Consider the following 20,076-nt stretch of genomic DNA (forward strand, 5'->3'; position numbering starts at 1 on the left):
AAAGGAAGCAATGGTTATGGCATTGGAAACCCCCCCCCCAAAACTGCCATGCCTAACCCCCTCCTCATATAAGAAACAACCAAACCACACAGAGACACCCAAGACACAAGGAATGTGGCTCTAGGGAATGAGGTATGCGATAAGTGAAGATTATGCATTATAGACACTTCCGGTAAATCATTTGAATTGAAGGAGGAACATGAATTCATGATTCACACATAATAAAAGATCTGTTTCCAAAAACAAAAACAAAAACACTCCCTGTAATTTGAAATGGTTTTCATGATACTCTTTCTAAATTATACTACACACTATAAACCTTTTCTTCATGACCCAGGGCCACTGAGGGAAAAATTGTTGTATTTATTTAGATTTATGAGGTAGCATCCCATCTCTCTGTATTCTCCTGGCCCTGCTTCATTTTCTTCAGAGATGAAGAAATATATGTGTTCTCTCCTCCTGTCTGCCTCTCCACTCCAGACTATGTGCTCTGTGAAGGCAGGAACTCACTAGCAGTTACAGCCCCTCTGCTGAGCAATGGGATTCAAGCCCCTGCCCCTCCCCACACAATGAGCTCTGTGCCCCGTTGCTTCACCTTTTCCTATAGTTCTTGTTTCTCCTTAAAGGTCCCTTCTTTCCATGGTCATTCTGACTACCCGAAACCAATACCAGCTCTCTTCTATGATGTGAGGCTCTTAATCTCTTACATCTAGGAAACATTGCTACTTTGTTAAAGATTTGTTTATTTTAGAGAGAAAGGCATGAGTAGGAGCGGGGGGAAGGGCAGAGGGAGTGGGGGAAAGAGAGAGAAGCAGACTCCGTGGAGCAGGGAGCCCCACACAGGGCTCAATCTCTGGACCCTGAGATCATGACCTGAGCCAAAATTAAGAGTTAATGCTTAACTGACTGAGCCACGCAGGCGCCCCTGAAACATTGCTATTTTTGTGTCCAAAATCAGAGTGAGCTGAGCACACACACCCTGTTGTTTCTGGTACTCAGCTGTGCAGCCATCAGCAGAAGTGATGGGCCCACAGTTTCCTCCAAAACTGAGGAACTAAACACAATCACTTCAAAGGTCCTTCCGGTTTTATTATTCTCTAGTACCTTCCCTAAACTAGTAAGTAGGTAAGAAAAATAGGTAGTTTGGGTGTTGGGATGTGTTTTTTTTTTTTTTTTCCTTCTACCTTTTGGCTCCTTCTTCACCCTTGTGAAGCCATCTAAGTAAATAAAGTGTTCGTGTATTTCCAAAAGGAATGTAAGATTGTGTCCACCATAATGTGACGGATATGAATTTTAAAATTCTGAGGAGGGGTTGTAGTGTAGCTGACTGAGGACAGATTCTTGAGAGTCCTTTAAGCAAAGGCTTCCCTCTTCCAAAGACCTCCTCAAGAAATAGCCTCCCCAGAACATCTGCTCCTTGCATCATCTTTCTCTCCTTCTTGCACTCCCTTCTTTACTCTAGCTCTGCAAGAAACTGCCACTGGACATTTGCTTCTTTCTTTTCATTTCAAATTTCAAGTTAGTGGTTTGTCATTTCAGAACTATTGTTGAAAACATTGTTTTAAATAAATGCCACTAATATAAACTCCAGGTGATAAAATTAGTATTAAGGCCACTCCCTTGAAGGACAATTCGTTTCCGTCTTCATGATGAAGAGTGCGGTTTCGTGTGTCCCTTTTGGCCCCAGCTGCCAGGACACTGAGGGACAAACATAAGGCTCCATCCTAACACTTTTGTCCTCTATGTTCCTTATTTACAATTTCCACCTTATTACCTTGCTTGTGTAATTGCTTCCATGATAAACCGCCTTAAATAATTTTTAGAAAAAATATAATATTGAGTGATAATTCTAGCATAATTCTATAATTCTATAATTCTAGATAATTCTAGCACGGCCAAGAGTGAAATATAAGCATAAGCCTGAATGGTATTCCCTCTACTAAGAATTCCTGTAACTGAGAACCAAATTATATACACCACCTCCCAGAGGGAAATGCAGATCCTGAATAAAAAGGGGTCATCTCCAGGTTCAGAATTCAGGGCCAGAAGGTTATTTGATTCGTGGTGGTGTAAAGGGGATCTCCATCACTCAACAGAATGCTGTACTGTTGCATAACCAAAGTTAAGCATAACTTTGGGTTATAGAAAATGGTTACCAAGAACAAGGGACATCTTTTCAGATAATGGATCAAGGAGACAGGGCCTTTGTCATATTAGGACAACAACAACCCCAAAAAACACCACCTGGGGTACAGGGATCATTCACTTGGGGGCCATTGTACCTATGGCAGTGGCAGTACAATTATTTGTGAGCACCTCCTGGCCCAGGGCATCGGATCAAGACTGTAATAGGAAATGGGAAGGAGGACAGGGATGTAATTGGTCTCCTGCCCTTACGTGGTCACTCCTTGAACAGTCCGCTCCCAGACTCGATACATTGAAGCATTCCCTTCTACCTCCTCCACCCACTAAAATACCAACCAAGAAGAGATGAAACTATGAACTGTTTGACTCATCTGACGTTTTAGTGTATTACCAATGATAAATCATAAGAAAGATAAATGATTTAGTGTGCCTAAAAATACTAGGGACAACCTTCGATATTGACAAACAATTGTTATTTGCCATTTTTGTTGTCTTGCGTGTTTATGGTGCGACTTAATATTTGAATATTGCCGTATCTTTAGCTTGTTCAAGGTGAGTGCTATTTGTTGTTTCAGCCTCGAAGTCAGGCAGGCTCTTACAACATATAAATAAGCGAGTCCAGATACCTTGCACTGGCACACATAATGAAACACATTACGGGTGTTACAATTCAAAAGGTGATACTGCTTTGTGTGTAAGGTACAATGAAGTACCTTTCCTTAGAGTTCAGACTGAGGTCTTGATTAAAACATATCTAATTAAATCCAGGCTTACATATTGTGATTTGTGCCTTGATACACCAAGTTCTCAACTGGGAGAAAATTTTGCAAATGAACACATATATCATCTGTGCTCTTACTTTTACCCCATAAATGGGCTTCTGTGGGTTAGGGAAGCCACACTTCCATTCTTTTGTGAACTGTTACACCTGCCTTCACTGTCCACTCATCTGCTTTGCCAGCGGACAACAATGACATAGAAACAAGACTTCAAAGGAATCAACCTGCCTAACTCACTGTATGTGTTGTCCCACTGTATGTGTCATAGACGGGTTTTCCAGGAATTCTGATACATGTTTTCTCATTGGTAGCTAGATGGACCTTAGGTAATCTTAGGTAATCTTGTAATTGGCCACTATGCGGCAAACTCTCTTTTGGGCATGGAATGCAAAGATTAATTACAGTCCAGGCCTGGTAAAATATAATCACAAATTCATAATTGGCAAATTTTGAGTGAATTGTATTTCATTCGATTTTTAAAACATTGTATCCACTTGCTTCTTTCTAAGTTGGCTTTATAGGAACAAATATATTTATATGTTAAGATTATAATAAATATATCAATTATTTTCTATTGATTACATTATTTTAGTTCTATTATTATATTGATTTTTAATTTTTTTATTGATTTAATTTTTTTCTGTTCCTTTTAGAAGTCAATCCAAGAAGAAAAACGAAGACCAAGGAAAGATAGGTAAATTATTATTTCTAGATTTCAGTGTCATCAAACCAAAATATAATTCCATATGTTCAAATTACGATTGACAGTCCCCTTTTAAAAAAATCATCTGTCTTATGTGGATAGATTTGGAAAGTAGCATCCTCTCAATACACTTACTTTTATTATAAACATATGCTTTATATGTCATTTAGAAGATCATCTTACCTATTGGAAATATATTGAGCTAGCAAAGTGCAAGGCATACATTAAGAACTCCAGTAGTTTATGAATGAATTGTATTGTCCCAATACAGAATTTGCTTTTCTTCGTCCGTTGACATGGTTTTGATCAGACAATTTGAACATGCTTGTGTCCCTGAACTTTCTTTTCCCAAACTCCTTTGCTTTTTGTTCTTCAACACATGCTAAATCTCACTCCTTGTACTGTTTATGGATCTGTCAGGAAATAAGGTTTGTGTCACCTGTAACAGCTTAGACTCACACCAGTCCCCTTTTCCTGTAACGTTTCAGCCCACCGGTACTTTTGCATTTTAATGTTAAAACCTTATTGCAATGAACTGACTTCCAGAGAGTGCTAAGAACAATCGAGGGTTCTTCTATTAAGCACCAGTGGACACTGAGCACTTGACTTATGCATCAGTGGCATTCTGAAAGTTCATTTGTAAATCGATATCTGTCGCTGGAAAAGCACTTTGCCCCAGAAACACTGTAACATGTGGTCGTCTTCCAGACCTCTACCTGTTTACCTCGTCTGAAGTCCCATCAGACTATAGGGACTGAGCACCACAGGAACCAGAACTAGTATGGGTAAATCCAAGAATTATGATGGTCACACACACCCATGTGTATATCATGTGCGGGAATTAAAATTTAGCACAAAAATTAGCCCACTACAGGCCAACCGTAAGGAGAGGACAGAAAGTAACCTATGAAGGAAGTAAGGTGAGATCATGAAACACTATCATCATTGTACTTAACGGATGGCTGAGAAAATTGGAAGATGCTGTGTGTTGGCACCTAAAGGTTAGCTTTTCTTAGACTGGCCCAAGGGTCAGTTGTGAACCCGCCCTAGACTGGCCAAACAAGAACTTTGCAGTCACTGGCTGTCTGGCAGCTTCTAGTTTTGTGCGAAGGTAAATGAGATGAAGCCAGGAAAACCTGCTCTAGCAGCTAATGTTCTCGTAAAAGTGAGAGATGAGGGTATCGTTTTTTCTCTTTAACTTATGGTTTATACTGTTGTATGCATTCCAAGACTCCTCTTGTTTCTGTGGGCATGGATGTGTTACTCCTAAATTATACAAGATAAAAGAAGAAAACCAGTATCCTGTAAGATTGAGTAGAAAAGTAGACCAAAACTATGATGTGTTTATGTGTTTGTTTACAGTCAGGGAAAATTATTAGACCTGGAAGATTTCTATTATAAGGAATTTTTGCCCAGTCATTCGGCACCGAAGGAACATAACCCTGGTTTAAGAGAAGGAAGACAACAGGGAGAATACCAGCATCAAGGTTTTAATGCTAACGAAAGGTAATAAGCGACCTCCTAAAGAACAAGCCTTCTCCACAGTTTACTCCCAGTTCCATTTCTAAAGCACTGCCATTGTGTTTGTTTGGACTAGAGCAAAATATTCTCACTGAATACTGCCTCTTAAGACTGATGCATTGTTTAAAAGAAAACTCAAGGATTATGGTAGGTGTTCAGACAACCCAGTTTCATACCTATTTTCTTGGTGTCATTGTTAATAGCACCCTCTCTTAAAAGTAACTCACTTTAGGGGTACCTGGGTGGCTCTTGATTTCAGCTCAAGTCATGATCCCATGGGCTTTTGGGGCTCTGTACTCAGCTGGGAGTCTGCTTGAAGATTCTCTCGCTCTGCCCCTTCCCCAACTTGCATGTGCACGTGCGCTCTCTCTCTCTCTTTCAAATAAATAAACATCTTTAAAAAAAATTTTTTTTTAATTTAAGAAATACCTCACTTTGGATGATAAATTAAATGGTCATACTGATTACAAGCAATAAACCATATCCAAGATCTGTGTTTAAGTTCTAACCAGTGTAATCTTAAACTCCTATTGGCTTCCCAGTTATGCTGCATAATTTCTTAGAATCCATGACATCAAACCAAAATAATATCTGGAAGAGAGATTCATATAGAAATATGTGGGATTTGGGGAGGGTTTACAAGATTTTATTTATTTGAGAGAGAGAACGAGCGGTAGGAAGGTGCAAAGGGAGAGAGACAGAGAGCAAAGCAGACTCCCTGCTGAGCAGGGAGCCCAATGTGGGGCTTGATCCCAGGACCTGGAGATCATGAGCTGAGCTGAAGGCAGACACTGAACTGACTGAGCTACCTAGGTGCCCGAAATGTGTGTTTTGGACTTGACCTCTCAGTTCGCCTCTAACTTTGTTTGACACAAAGTATCTTAGACCATTTGTAGCTTATTTACTACTTTGGGAATTTTTTCCCCCAAAAAAATTCTTTATGAAGTTTTGAAATTGAGGGCACAAAGTAAAATGGAAATGTGGTATACAAGAAAAGGGAGTAATGACAGCCTATGGGAAGCTGTTCTTCCAAAATCCTAAGTCAAGCTCCCGTGAGCCTTGGGCACTCACAACCCTCCCCATCTCTTTTATACAGTATGACCCGGTAGTTAAGACAAGAGGTTTTAGAGTCAGTGGGTCTTAGATTTGGATCCTGATTCTGCCACTTGGTAGTTGAGGGACCTTGCTCATAGTACCAAACCTGTCGAGGCTTGTTTCCACATCTGGAAAAGGATTCACTCATAACTGTCTCACCACATTGTTCTAGAGATTAAGCAAAATGGGAAGGACATGTGGCATAGGGGAGAGGTTCCATGAATGGTGGCTCTCTTCATCTTTATTTGGTTTTCCGTAATCTACTTGATTTCTGCCTCGTCTCCAAAAGGAGATGTGTGTCTTGTATCTTGAGGTCAAGACCTGTAACGTACTGGTGCAGCTTAGAGTTTAGTCTAGTCACAGGTTTCTGCACAAGTGCCCAGAAAGATTAAGTGACTGGCTCCAAGCTACACATTGCGTTAGTAAACTAAAATCCAAGGTTTTTCACTTCTTGCTCAAATTGTTTTCCACTGACTTACCTGCTTCCCATTTTAACAACCCAATCTGCCTCCTCTCTAGTATATTCTTTTTCCCCTTCCCTCAACGACAGACACACATCTGCTGTAAAAGCATTATGTCCCTGAAATACAGCCTGGGGTTCCAGCGGTGTCTGTGGATGTGTAGTTAATACTCACTAGAATGAGAATGCTAGAAGCCTCCATTGGTTGAGTGCTTCCTTTGGCCTGGACACTATGCTGTTCAGCTATTTGATCCTCACAGCAAACTTGTGAGGCCGTACCTCTTAGCGCTCCATATTAGAGATGAGGATGCTAAGCCGACAACGTTTAACGAATGCAAAGTCACCCAGATAGAAAGTGAAGGAACCATGATTTGAACACAGGCCTTTTGGAGTTTCAAGTCAACAACTTGGATCACTACTCTATTGCCTCCATGTTCAAAGCCCTGTGCTGCGTGCTTGAGGAAGGCGTGGACACAGGGGGGCACACAAAGCCATCCTTATCACCAAGGAGCTTGACTCCAGAGAGAGAGTAAATGATCAAACAAGGTAATTCCAAGAGAGGATTTTTCTGAGCTAAGGAAGACTAAAAAGATAAAACTACAAGTACCCTAAGTAAACTTTGATGGGATCTTGGATTTAAAATAGAAAACAATTGATGTAATGAGGACTGGGTGTCATATGTACCTGATGAATCACTGAATACTACCTCTAAAACAAACAAACAAATAAAATAGAAAATAAAAAACAAAAAAATAGCTCTAAAAGACATTTGAGGACAGAGAAACTTGGCATAAGACTTATATTGGAAGATATTATTGCAGAAAGAATATATATATAATTATTATATACATTAAATTATTATGACAAATATATATCTTATATATAAATAAGTATATTATTTTATATACTTATAAGTATATTATTCTGATAATACTTTCCATACCATATATTGAATATGTGAGCACACATACACACCAGGTACTAATGTCACCCAGGAAGGTATGAGTGGGTCTGGGAATCAGAGACCACAGCAGTGATGAAGTTGAGAGTCTCCTGGATTTTAAATGAGTAAAAGCAGTAGTAGGTAGTGATTAGAGAATGTCATTAGAAGACAAGAAAACTGATGTTCCCTCCTGTCCTCCTAAGGTGGGTCTTAGTGGGGTCTGTGTTGAGCAATAATGAGAGAGGTGGGGTTCTGAAGGCATAGCCAGGTTGTCATTATAACAAGGAGCTACAGCGAGGATGGTAAAGGGTGGGGGAATAAACTGGAACAAGAGTGCCTTGGTTAAGGGATAGGAAAATCATGAAGGAAGCACCAGCAGCAAAGAGACAGAGGAATACAGTGGGGAAAGTATGAGATCTGAGTGGTGTGGCCATGGATTTGAACCCTCACTCCACTCCTCACGTGCTCTATCAGGTAGAACTGGTCTGTTTCCTCATGTGCAGATCAAGGCTAAGGAGAACTTCAGGTCTTGCCAAGCTGTCCTTAGAATTCGAGATAATGTGTCTGGTGTACCTAGCAGAGGGTTGATACTCAATATTCTCATAACGGAAATGAGCTGAATAGACATGAGAATTCAAGTCAGTTCATCAGAGGAGAATGATCACCTGCCCTGTAGATGCCCATGATGATGCTACCCAAGACCTTCCCTGTCAAGTATCCGCTGAGCTCAAGATGCCCTAAAGACCTTCTCAAAGGTGTCTTTTTTTTTTTTTACAATTCCCTATTCAGAATGGACCAGAATAACAGCATGTTCATCTACAAGCAGAAATCTAGCCCTATCCTTTCATTATTATTTTCACTGCTTTGCATATACCATCAGTTACCCTTTTCTCCCTCAGTTATAGTCAACCGACAAACCCCAGCACTAGGTAAACCCAACTTTCTACCCAATCCATCCCTGCACCTACACAGCTGTACATGGCTAGAGAAAAACACAACCAAATCTCACTCAAGTTATATGAGCGCACACCAGGGGCAGGCCCTTAGAGTTATTTTGCAATACTTCCCTAAAATTCCGCTGTACCACTTTCCCAGTCCACTCTTTTAGACCCCTTCCTCTCTCCTCAAACCTTCAAAACCTCCTTGCTTTCACCTTCTTTCCTATATTACTGGGAAATAATAGAGAACAGACACATACTGCCACCGCCAAATCTACCACTTGCCCATAGACTTCCCTCAGCTTACTACCGAGGGCATCTGTCGTCCTATTTAAGGCCAGACATTCCTGTTGTGCCCTGAATCCAGGTCCTTCCATCTATCAAGAACATTGTCCTGCAGCTGTCCCCTCCCTCTTCTGCATCTTGAGTGTTTTTCCTCTTTACGGCACCATTTACGACAGTCTGTGAACTGATGCAGTTGGACCCATCATAAAAAAACACCCTGGACCCATTCCCCCTTCCAAGCCCCATGTTCCTGCTCTTGATGATAGCAAAAAAGAGTTCTGTGAGAGCAGTCCTTCCTCCTCAATGTTCTTGCTTCCCATTCCCTCTTGGGCCACTGCACACAGGATTCCCTCCCCACCACACCACTGAAACGGCCCCTACCAAGGTCAAAGATGATCTCAATTCTGCCTTATCCCATGATCTACTCTCAATCCTTATCTTGTCCCATCAGAAGCATTTCTCATTTTTTCTTTTGAAATTTTCTTCATTTTCTGCATTGGCCTCTAGGACAGTACTTCCCTTGATTTACCTCCTACCTCACAGGCTGCTCCTTCTCATTCTTCTTTGCTGATATCTCCTCATTTCACGGACCTCTCCTCATGAGTGTCCCAGTCCTTTGCTTTATCAACACATACTGTCATGACCTTAAATATCACCTCTGTACCTAAAATTCCTAAACTGAAATCTCTAGTCTGGATTAGGATTTATATATCCAACTGCCTGTTCATCATCTTCTCTTGACTATCTAATGAATATCTCAAACTTTGCAAAACCAAAACCAAAATATTTATCCTCCTCTTTCCCCCAAATATGCTCCTCTTATAACCTTCCCCTTCTCATTAAATGGCAACTTTATCCTTCCAGTTTTAAGCCAAAAACCTTGGAGACCTTCTTGATCCCTTTCATTTACACCCCACATCCGATGTATCAGCAAACTCTTTCAAACCTGATCGGTTCTTTCCTCTTCTCTAAGCCTCACCCAAGCTGCTCTCAGTCTGGCTGGGACCATTGCAATATCTTGTAACAGACCTCCTTACTTTACTTACTCTAGCAACCATATCCTTTAATGAGCCATTCCTCCACTCATACCCCTCCAATGTCTGTCTAGCTCTAAGTAAAATTCAGATCCTTGCCATGGTCCCAAAGCACTCAATTATCTGCCAGTTGTCCCTTCATTCCTCCTGTTCTCAATCCTTGCTCAAGCCATAATGGCCTCCTTGTCATTCCAGGAACACAATATACACACTGTAGTCTTAGGGCCTTTATACTGGTTGACCCATTGCCCTGGAATGACTGTTCTTCCCTAAGAGATCTGCCTGCCCCACCCCTCCTCTTCCCTTCAGGTCTCTTCTCAAATGTCACCTTATCAGAGAGGCCTTTCCTGGTCACCCTCAATGTAATTGCTTGTATACTGCATCAGTCTTATCTCATTAGCCTGCCTTACTTGTCTGCATTCCCCTCTCACCACGTGGCACATGAAGGTTGTCTGTGGTCCTCTCCCATACTAGATTAAAGTCCATGAGCCTGGGGACTTTAGTTCACCTTTAGCCTACACTGACGGCTAACACTTAGTAGGCATAAGTAAATGAATACATCTGTGTAGCTGTGTAAGGAAGCACCTTCTTCCTCAGGCAAGTTGCAGAATCTGAAGGTAAAGCTGGGAGGCTTTCCCAGGTGTAGGTTCCGGAAAAGTGGCCCAAAAGCCTCCTCGAAAGAGCTGACTGGGCGCCCAGCTAGCAGTGGTGGATCAGATGTGCCAGGAGTGCTGCAGAGAAACGTTTGAGCGGTTTTAAAATGCAAAACGATGGTTGTCTATTTAGGCACTTTGAACTTTCCTGCTTGACCAAAATGTGTTTAAAGAAAATTAAGGTACTAAAACAAATAGTTGTTTATTGGTTGTGAGTTCTTGCAGACGGAGAGAAGCTGAGCTCTCTCAGCTATACGTTCTGACGCCTTCCCTAGCTGTCATCTGAAGACAGAGTCACCAGCTTCCCCCGCCTGCTTGGGGAAAACTGAAAACCTTCTGAGAAAATTACGCGGTTACATTTGGCCACTATCCTGATGTTTTGAGTGTGCGGCTCTTAAATGTCGGCCAGTGGTGGGAGGTGTGAGGAGTAGAACCGCCTAGCTGGGTGGGCGGGGCGGCGCTCTCGCTTGGCGCCGCTGACTCTGGGTCTCGCTGCAGGTGCTGGGCGCAGGAGAATCAGGAGCAGGAGGAAAAGGATTCCGCAGCCAACCCCTACGACTACAGGAGGCTCCTGCGCAAGACCTCCCAGCGGCAGCGCCTCGTGCAGCAGGTGTAGTCCGGCTGTTCCGGGGGCCACCCCATGGGAATGTGCGCAGACTGCAGGGCTTTGCACGGGCCAAAGCGGGAGACCCTCGGACGCTAGCACCACAGGGAGCTGAAGCCGAGGCCCTGACCCTGGCATGGGCTGCCCGCTGCCCTCACCCCTCGAGTGCCTGGCCCAACTCTTCGAAGGCGGAGAAGTGAGAGTTCTTCGGCCACCGTGTCCCCTCACTCCGGCACCCTCCACTCCCACCAGCCCGCCAGTCCGGGCATCCCAGTCCCTGGCCCCCCGTGTATCTCTTTGTTCACTCATTTGCAACTCCTGTGGACCCGATTGCGCCTGAGCTCTCGCCGATCCCTCCCCGTCGTTTTGCTTGACTTCACAGATTTCTTTTCCCTTGGAAACGGCTCTCCCAGGCCCTCGGGACACTCGAGGGGCGAGCAAAACAAAGCCTGGGTGGGAGGAGAGGCGAGGGCGGGGGAAGCTTTGAAGATGGAACTTTATCTCACACTCGCGATTTCCCTTCCCGCGGTTACCGCGGTTATTAAATAAAGGAAGTGCCTTGGAAGGTCCGTGGCTTTCGGGGCTGGTCCACAGATATTCCCCCTTTAGGACTGGACAACTCCCGTCCAGTTGCGCGGGTGCAGGTGCCCAGGCAGGGGGGCGGCGGTGCCTGTCTCCAGCGAACAGCCCCCGTCTCCAACCCTCCCAAACAAACATACCATCTACGTTAAAACCCAGGTCTTGCCACCCAAACTTGGCCTCCGGACGATCCCCCAAATCCCTCCACACTGCGCGTTGGCACTCACACCTTTAGCCCCATTGAGCCAACTGTCAAGTTTTTTAGGTTCTCCTAGTCTGCAGATTTAAGGCAATCTCCTCGGCTCCGAATTTTGGTGTATTTAAGAGAGAGGGGAGGGCAACGGGTGGGCAGAGGTTTGTCTTCCCCAGTTGACTGCATCTCATTTTAAAACCTGGGTGAGCTCTTCTATGGCACTGACACCATCCGTGTCTACGCTGTCTGAAGAGCGTCAGGAGGGATGGTGAGATGATTTCAGGAGGACAGAATTGGGAGATGGGTTTGGGGTATGGGGTATGTTGCACCTGCGGCCCAGAACCAGGAGACTTGGGGGAAATTTTTGGAGGATCGAGTGAGAGCGGGTGAGTGTTTGTTGCGCAGCTCGCCCATCAGATGTAAGGTACTCTCCAACCCAAAATGCTGAGGCCGAAAAGTCCCCCGAAAGATAACTCGGTCAGCCTCCTCACTTTACAGATGAGACCAGCTCCACGGGAAACCTCCCGCTGTGGCAGAGCAGAGCTCAGAGTTCAGGTGCACTGTAGGCCCTGCTCCTTCTCTAGGTTCTGGTTGCCGCCTCAACTCAGGAGTCAGCCCTTGGGGTGACAGCTGTTGTGACGGGCTGCAGGCTGGGCCTAACACAGGCACCAGTGAAACCAGCGCGGGCGCGCTGCCCACTGTCAAGGAGGGGAGAGATTCTGGAACGCGTCGTGAATCGAGTTCCCACGCCCCAACCCACGCAGCCACCCACCACCGGGAGGCCCTCTGGGGGAAAAAGCTGAGCTCCGCTGCTAGGCTACCAGGCCTCTTCAAGCTTCTGAGGTGGCCCACAGTGGACCAGAGACCTGGAGCCCAGCCCTTCCGTCACTGGACTGGGAGGCAATAGACACCCTCCCTAAACTCTCCACCCCCTTTTTCAGTGGAACTGAAAAAGGGAATCGCAAACACACAGTGAAAGGTTTCAGTGTTATTTCCCTTTTTTTTCTTTTGTATTTCTTTGTTTTCTCTCCTTTTTCTTTTTCTCTCTTTCCATCTCCCTTTTTCTGTCCTTTGACATTTGGGCCCTGGGAAGACTCAAGGGAAAACTTGTAGCAGACATTCTTCTTTGGGAGACCTGTAGTGTGATCTCTGGGTAACCCACGGACAAAAAAATAGGTCAACCCAGGAAACCTGCCCAGGAGAGCAGCACCCGGAGCTTGGGTCTCTCGCCCCCTGCTGAGAAAGAAGCTTCGAAAGCTTTTCCCCAGAGTGCTGCCCCCCCTTCCCATTCTGTGGCTGCCTCCTTTGTGAACTAATGACTGTAATTATTACCTCACTGAGCTCTTTTGTTATCTCCAGTGCTGAGCCCAGGAGTGGGGGGAGTGGGCTCCTTTACAAAATCAAAGTCTTTATGAAGCAAATTGCCGTCTAGGGAGGGACCACGTTAAGGGAAGACAAATCAGATCCCTGAGTGCAGTGAAGTAGGGTGTGTTAAATAAAAAATCTAAATACCACCATTAGACTCAAAGTACTCCAGAGCTGTGGGATTTAATCGAGTTTAAACAGTGGGATTTTATGCCGCGTTAAAAAAAAAAAAATTATGTTAAGTACAGGTGTTGTGGTTTCTACCTTCCGTGTGTTTTAATCCGTTTCTTCCTTCTGGGCTTTGTGAGTGTTTTAAAAGCTTGTTTTAAAGAATCTTTATGTCTTCGACCACTTATCCATTGCAGAGAAGTTCTGCAACCCCAGCGATCTGGGTTGAAGCAAAACATTGCAGAATTTGTTGTGGATTTAAACAAAGAACTGATCTCTCCGACTGCTGGAGCGAGAGCCGCGCAGCTGCCCTGCCCGTGCGCAGACGGCTGAACCACGGAGTCTTTACACCCTAGCGTTGTAACCTGGGTCCTCTGAAGCCGAGAGCTCCGGAGAAGGTGGCCACACTGAGGCCTGGGTCCATGCCCACTAAGCGCCCACGGCCGGAGGCAGGCCTCCCGACACAGCCGGTTTTGCAACAAGTCTAACAGCAGGACCTTGGCCAGCTCCCTTCCCTGCCAACACTCGGGGGCAGGGGTTTGGATCCTGGTGCCCCTCCTCTCCCGCGCACGAAAGAAGACAAAGCTTCGTGGAAAGACTTTACCAGGCTCCCGCGTGCCTGAGACGTAGGACTTGGGCTTGAATGCGGCCACGCAGGCCCCACGACGCTCTCCCTAAGCGAGGATCGAAGGGCTGTGGCCAAGAGAGGATCCGTGAGTCTCTGCTTTGGCAGCGGCTTTGGTAACTTGATTGAGGAGAGCAGAGAAATGAGGGCTTGTGAACAGAATGGAAATGAAAAACGTTCGCTCAAGGGAATGCACGCGGCGGAAGGCAGGACGCAGCCTTTCCAGGGTCTTCCTCGGCCTCTCTCTCAGAGCCCAGGAGCCGCAAGATGTGCGTGACGCTGATCTCCGCTACCAAGAGAAGCAGCGCGAACTCAACATGCCCCAAATGTCTCAGGGCGTCTTCCCTTTGTTTAACAGCTTTTAACGTAAAGGATATTGTACGAGAGTCGCGATTCTGACTTTATCAGAAGAGAAGAAACCCCTTCCCACCAGGCCTCAGAAATAGTGAATCTCGCCGCCCCCACTACCCTTCCCCCGCTATCGTGAAGATTCCCGGAGGGGTTGGGGGTGGGGAGGAGATGATCGATTTGAGGCCTGCAGACTCGAGGGCCCAGCAGGCGATGCCTTCTTTCCGCCTTGAATTTGGAAAGCTCAGATTGCTTAGCTGGAAACTGTACATGCGTCCCACGCACACGTCGATTCCGGTCATACGGAAGCAGCAAACCCTTCCACGCCTCCGCGGGCCAGGTCACCAAATGACCCGATCAGCTGACCCTATCAGCTGTCAATCCTGCCTGCTGATTCTAGTAGTTCTCCCTCGCCCCCCTCCAAGAAGTTTCCATTCGTTTTATTTATTTATTTTTTTTTTTCCGCAGCCCAGGTCCTCGGTGATAGGCTCCTGCATGGATTTTAATTGCCTCAATCAGCAGTCTTTCTCCCAGCCGTCACTCAGATCCTGGACGGTGGGTTCGGCGACCGCGCTCCCCGAAGCACGGGAATGACGCGCTCCCGACCACCGCGCGGCTCAGTAGGAAGGCGTCAGGCTCCACTCAAGAGCTGAAATGAGCCTTTCAGTGCGTAGGCGCCCTCCCCCCACCGTCCCCTCCCCAAGCTCACGAACCGCTCGTGATTCCAGCCCAGCCGCCGGGACTCTCGAGGTCACAGCGACCTCAGCACCGTCTTGGAGGAAGGCGGCGCGGAAATCGCGCCTCCTTCCCGGCAGCAGGAGCCAGACCTCAAACAATACGCCAATCGATGCCTGTGTGTGACTCGGTTCGGCCACCGGCTCCGCCTCGCCAAGGTCTGTCTGGTCTACCCCTCGCTGAAGCCGCGCGCAGTCTGCCGCGTTAGCACTCTGGACAGCGCTCCCGAGCCCGCGGGGGCTGTCTGCAGGCTTGCGGCTAGCGCTCCCCAGGGGCTCCCCTGAACGCCTCCCGCCCACACGCTCTGACTCCAGCTCGTGAGCACCGTCTGCCTCGCATCCTCCCGCTCCCATTTTTTTTTTCTCTCCGCCGCCCCCTCACCCATCCGGATTGGACTCCTTCCCCTTCAAAAGCAGTTCGGGCGCTCGGCGCTTTCCCATATCTCTGCGGCGCGGACCCTTCGGTCTCCCTCCCTATCTAACCTCAGCCACGTCTCTAAGCCCTAACCCCAGCACACATACACGCACTAACACGCAGACACGCACGTTTCCTGTCCCTGTGTGACACCCACCCTCTGCCGCACGGCCGCGCGGGTCCCCACACGGTACCATCCTCCCGCCACACTCACGCACGCGCGCGCAGAGCCGAGCCGAGCCGAGCCGAGGGCAACTCGCCGACAGTTCGCACTCGGAGGCGACCCGCTCCAGTCGCACAGCGCTGATGGCCTCTCCGGGCTCCGGCTTTTGGTCCTTCGGGTCTGAAGATGGCTCCGGGGATCCCGAGAACCCCGGCACAGGTAGGGGAACAAGGATCTGCTCCAGGAAAGCTTTGCGGGTGGACTGGGGTTTGCAGTGCTAGGGAAGACGAAGGAGGTTTTTCCATCTGCAACAGGAAACTTAGGACACTTCGCCCTGCCCTCGCTGTAGGTCCCTGATGTCCCAAGAGACCAAAACCCCACATGCCCTTATATCTTGGGAAAGACGCCCAAGAATCTCAGACTCCTTTCAGTGAAGTTTGGGAGAGCCCCCCAAACACAGAGGCGTCTCCTCGAAACCGAATTCCGTGGGCCTGGGGCACTCCCACCGTCTTGGTGTCTGGACCCTGTAGAGGGATAGAGTGGCTGTGGGAAAAGGGGAAAAATGGGAGAGAATTCTTGGTCTGGAAGGAGAGCCTGCGAGGAAAATGGACAGCTTCGATATCTAGGAAAACTCGCAAGGCAGGAAGGGGGGGGTTGCCTGAACGTTCCTATTGGCACCTGGAAGGCAAGTGCAAAGGGCTGGAGTCTGGGTTTCTCTTGAAAACAAATCAGCGAACATAAGGTCGGGCTGGGCCGGGCCGCCTGGCTGCCGCGCCCCTCCTGCACCTGTCCTCTGTGCGGAGCTCCCGGCGGCCCTTTTCCCCACCCCGGGTTTAGTGCGTTTGTTCCGGTAGAACGAAATTTCACACGTCTGCCGTTCTTTCTGCCTTTCTGTCCTCCTACCTGTCTTTCCCTGCAGCGAGAGCCTGGTGTCAGGTGGCTCAGAAGTTCACAGGCGGCATCGGAAACAAGCTGTGCGGTGAGTGCCCTGGGGTGGGGAGGGAATCGAACACGGCCAGTCAGTCGCCTCTGGGTCCCGCGGGGCAATGTCACCTTCTCACCTCCGCATCCCCAACAGCGGAGCTGAGGTTTCTTGGCCAAGGATAGGCAGGGGCGAGGGACCCGGGGTCGGCAGCCGGCTGACCAGCGCTCTCGTTGTGTTTGCCTAGCCCTGCTCTACGGAGACGCCGAGAAGCCCTCGGAGAGTGGCGGGAGCCAGCCCCCGCGGGCCCCCTCCCGGAAGGCCGCCTGCGCTTGTAATCAGAAGCCTTGCAGCTGCCCCAAATCGGATGTCAACTATGCGTTTCTACATGCAACAGGTAAATGCGCTTCGTGAGGTCCCCGGGAACCACTGTCCCTCGCACAGCCCCACCCACCGCGACGAAAAGGGACCCAGTGCCAGGGCCCTGACCCGAGTCGTCGAGAATCAGGGCGGAGGCGGGCGGACCTTGCGTGAATCTTCAGCTGTAAGCGAGAAACACTGTGCCTGTCCCTTCATCTGAGCCCCAACCCCGGCCTATGCGCAGCGTTGGGCGCGGGCGTTCCAAGGGGACTCCAGGGCCTCGGCGCTCTAGTCCCAGAGCCGCCCTTGGGTTTGCGTTTGGCGGAGGTCCCCGCGCGCGCTGAACCTTGAGGTCGGCTTCTTGGTGGCCGCTGAAACGAATAGGACTTGGTTGCTGAGACGTTCTAGGTCTTTAGATCGCAAGAGTAATTCATAGATGCAGTTTCACGGGAAAACTATTACATTCACATGAGACCTGTACAGGGGTTTTACTCCCCTATGTTTACACACTCAGTCACATAAATGAGCGCGCTAGCGCGCGCACACACACACACACACACACAGACTTGGGAAATAGCGAGCCATCTTAATGGGTCAGAGATCCTAACATTGCATGCTCCACTTTGCCTGATTTGCCCAAAGGCAATCCTCAAACATTTCTGATGTGACGTATTTCCATAATCGTTTAAGATTATTTACTGAGATATAACATTTGGAAGGACCCCTGTGAAACAGATGAATGGAGGCATAGTCTTTTTAAAAAGAAAGCAAACAACACGTTGTGGATTGAAATGCAAGAATTAATTTGGGGTGGGGGGAGAAACCGCAATTTCTCTTTCCTTCGTCTTTGAAAAATACCTCCCCTTTAAAGAAAACGCTCTGCGTTTCCAGATTTTTAAAGCACAACATCTCTCAATCCAAAGAGAAATTGCCGAATCAAGATCTTGCCTGGATATTTTCACGGTAAAATTAAAATGTGGCATTTTTTATTCCGTTCTTTAGACCTGCTGCCAGCATGTGATGGAGAAAGGCCCACTTTGGCGTTTCTGCAAGACGTTATGGACATTTTGCTTCAGTATGTGGTGAAAAGTTTCGATAGATCAACCAAAGTGATTGATTTCCATTACCCTAATGAGCTCCTTCAAGAGTATAACTGGGAATTGGCAGACCAACCACAAAATTTGGAGGAAATTTTGATGCATTGCCAAACGACTCTAAAATATGCAATTAAAACAGGTATTGTCCAGTCAAAAATAATAAAGCTCTTTTTTTCCTTTTACAATTTTTATTTTCTATAAAAATGTTTTCTGTTTTGGGGTTACTGGTATTTTCAAATTTACAGAGTTATTTTCATCAATTAAAAAAGTCATTATTAGAATGCTATAAAGCAAAGGCACCCTTTACTATTGATGTTTTTGAAGTTGATAATATCAGAAACATTATAAATGTATCAAGTATAAATCATCAGATTTTACATTGCATGCATTTGGCCGTGGAGATTAACCACTGATGTAGAAGCAACCATTTGTCAGCAGAGGCCAGTAGAAGTGACCCAAAATGGAGACAGAAAGGGAGTATAGAAATGAAAGCTCAAAAGGCATGATCCAAACAGAAGCCCAATACTACTGTAGTGCTAGTCATTTCCACGGAGTAGGAATGGTCAGACATTGGACAAACCATTCTATGTAATTATCGCTACAGAGAGACAATAATTTGGCATTGTCTCAAATGGCCAGGACCTCAGATTCAAACCCCAGGTTTTCTCCTTTTATAAAAGAAATGTCCACAAAAGAAAACATAATACAAACTAGCTTAACTATTCAACCGTGTTATATACAAGGATGTGTGTGTGCTTCGTAGCCATTCTGAATATAAAATGAAGAAAATGGGTGGGGGAAGGGAATCAAGTATCCTTATCCTTATTTTAAAATGTATTTTGTATTTATTGCTTTTTTTTTCACAGTAGTCTTCATACACTATTCATTTTGCAACCCCAGGTGTAACATTTATTTGGGCACATTCTAAGCTTTCATTTTATCTACGCAAAAATCAGCTGTTTGTCTCCCCAGATCACGACTACCCCTTCTTTTCCTGCCTTGTCTCTAACCATGCTGATGCATGATACCACTACACTTCCTTAAAGCAATAAAACTAAGTATGAATGAATACCACAAGGGATAGAATACCTTGTGGCTTTAAATTGATTTGTAGCCTTAAAAAAGATCCGATGGCAAATAAAAATGTCACATGAATATTAATTACCATAGGAACTTGATCTTTTTATGTTGCCATTTCTTTGGTTAATGAATTATCATATTGCTCTCATCAACAACAAGCATTTTACGAATGTTTGCTGTGTGACATTTAGCTACTTTTTGGGGTTTTGTTTTTCCATTTGTTATACCAACAGAGAGGAAAAGTATGCAAAGAAGCAGCCTAGGGAAATCGATCTGCTGCATTATTAGTATCCGCTTCTGTGGGACTATAGACTTAGAACTAGGTACATAGGGAAAGGAGTTGAACTTGGTGATTTTGATCACACTTGGTCTGTGGAGTATGAATTTTGAAGGCTTATTAGTTATCATTCTCAATTATGTTCACAGAGAATCCACACGATGTATATACAAGGCATTACAGATGTTCTTCCTCTCAGCTTTTGATGTATGTGTGGGTGCAAACCTGAAGAGTGCCTTTAATTCATTTTTGTTTGACCCATTCCCCTACCCTAATATTTCAATATGATAATAGTAGGTTGCTACCTATTATTTTTATTGCTACCAAACTGAAAAGAACCTATAAAAATGTTTTACATCTTCATCCTTAAAAGCTGGTGATGTCTGACGTGTAATTTAAAGAGTTAAGATAATGGGAATTGCAAGTCAATGAAAGTCATAGTTCTGTCCGTCAATGCTTCATTTAGCATCAGGAGAAGATGGGGCCATTCAGTTCTTAGATTTTGCCATAATCCTTGTGAAACTGTTGGTCAAATGTAGTTCTAATGCATTTTATTTAAAGTTCAGAGGAAAATGGGATGAAGTTGGATT

At 46.0% G+C, this 20,076-nt stretch overlaps 2 protein-coding genes across 7 annotated transcripts in view; both read left to right on the forward strand.

Annotated features, from left to right (window-relative positions):
* Window positions 1–11,716, forward strand: part of MYO3A (myosin IIIA) — a 248,501-nt gene extending 236,785 nt beyond the window's left edge. For 5 of the 6 annotated variants that reach the window (XM_047743195.1, XM_047743199.1, XM_047743198.1 and 2 more), the window contains 3 exons: window positions 3,578–3,618; window positions 4,990–5,133; window positions 11,055–11,716. In XM_047743195.1, coding sequence (XP_047599151.1) covers window positions 3,578–3,618; window positions 4,990–5,133; window positions 11,055–11,172 — 303 coding nt within the window. In that variant the 3' untranslated portion in view covers window positions 11,173–11,716. Of the gene's footprint in view, window positions 1–3,577; window positions 3,619–4,989; window positions 5,134–11,054 lie in introns of those variants that run through there. The other variant, XM_047743200.1, reaches the window with a different exon arrangement.
* Window positions 11,717–14,996: 3,280 nt separating this feature from the next.
* GAD2 (glutamate decarboxylase 2) overlaps window positions 14,997–20,076 on the forward strand; it is a 73,426-nt gene continuing 68,346 nt past the window's right edge. The window contains exons 1-4 of the mRNA XM_047740173.1: window positions 14,997–15,969; window positions 16,670–16,729; window positions 16,920–17,069; window positions 18,035–18,268. Coding sequence (XP_047596129.1) covers window positions 15,894–15,969; window positions 16,670–16,729; window positions 16,920–17,069; window positions 18,035–18,268 — 520 coding nt within the window. The 5' untranslated portion in view covers window positions 14,997–15,893. The remainder of the gene's footprint in view (window positions 15,970–16,669; window positions 16,730–16,919; window positions 17,070–18,034; window positions 18,269–20,076) is intronic.

This window comes from Lutra lutra, chromosome 8 (assembly GCF_902655055.1).
Source record: "Lutra lutra chromosome 8, mLutLut1.2, whole genome shotgun sequence".
Taxonomy (NCBI): domain Eukaryota; kingdom Metazoa; phylum Chordata; class Mammalia; order Carnivora; family Mustelidae; genus Lutra; species Lutra lutra.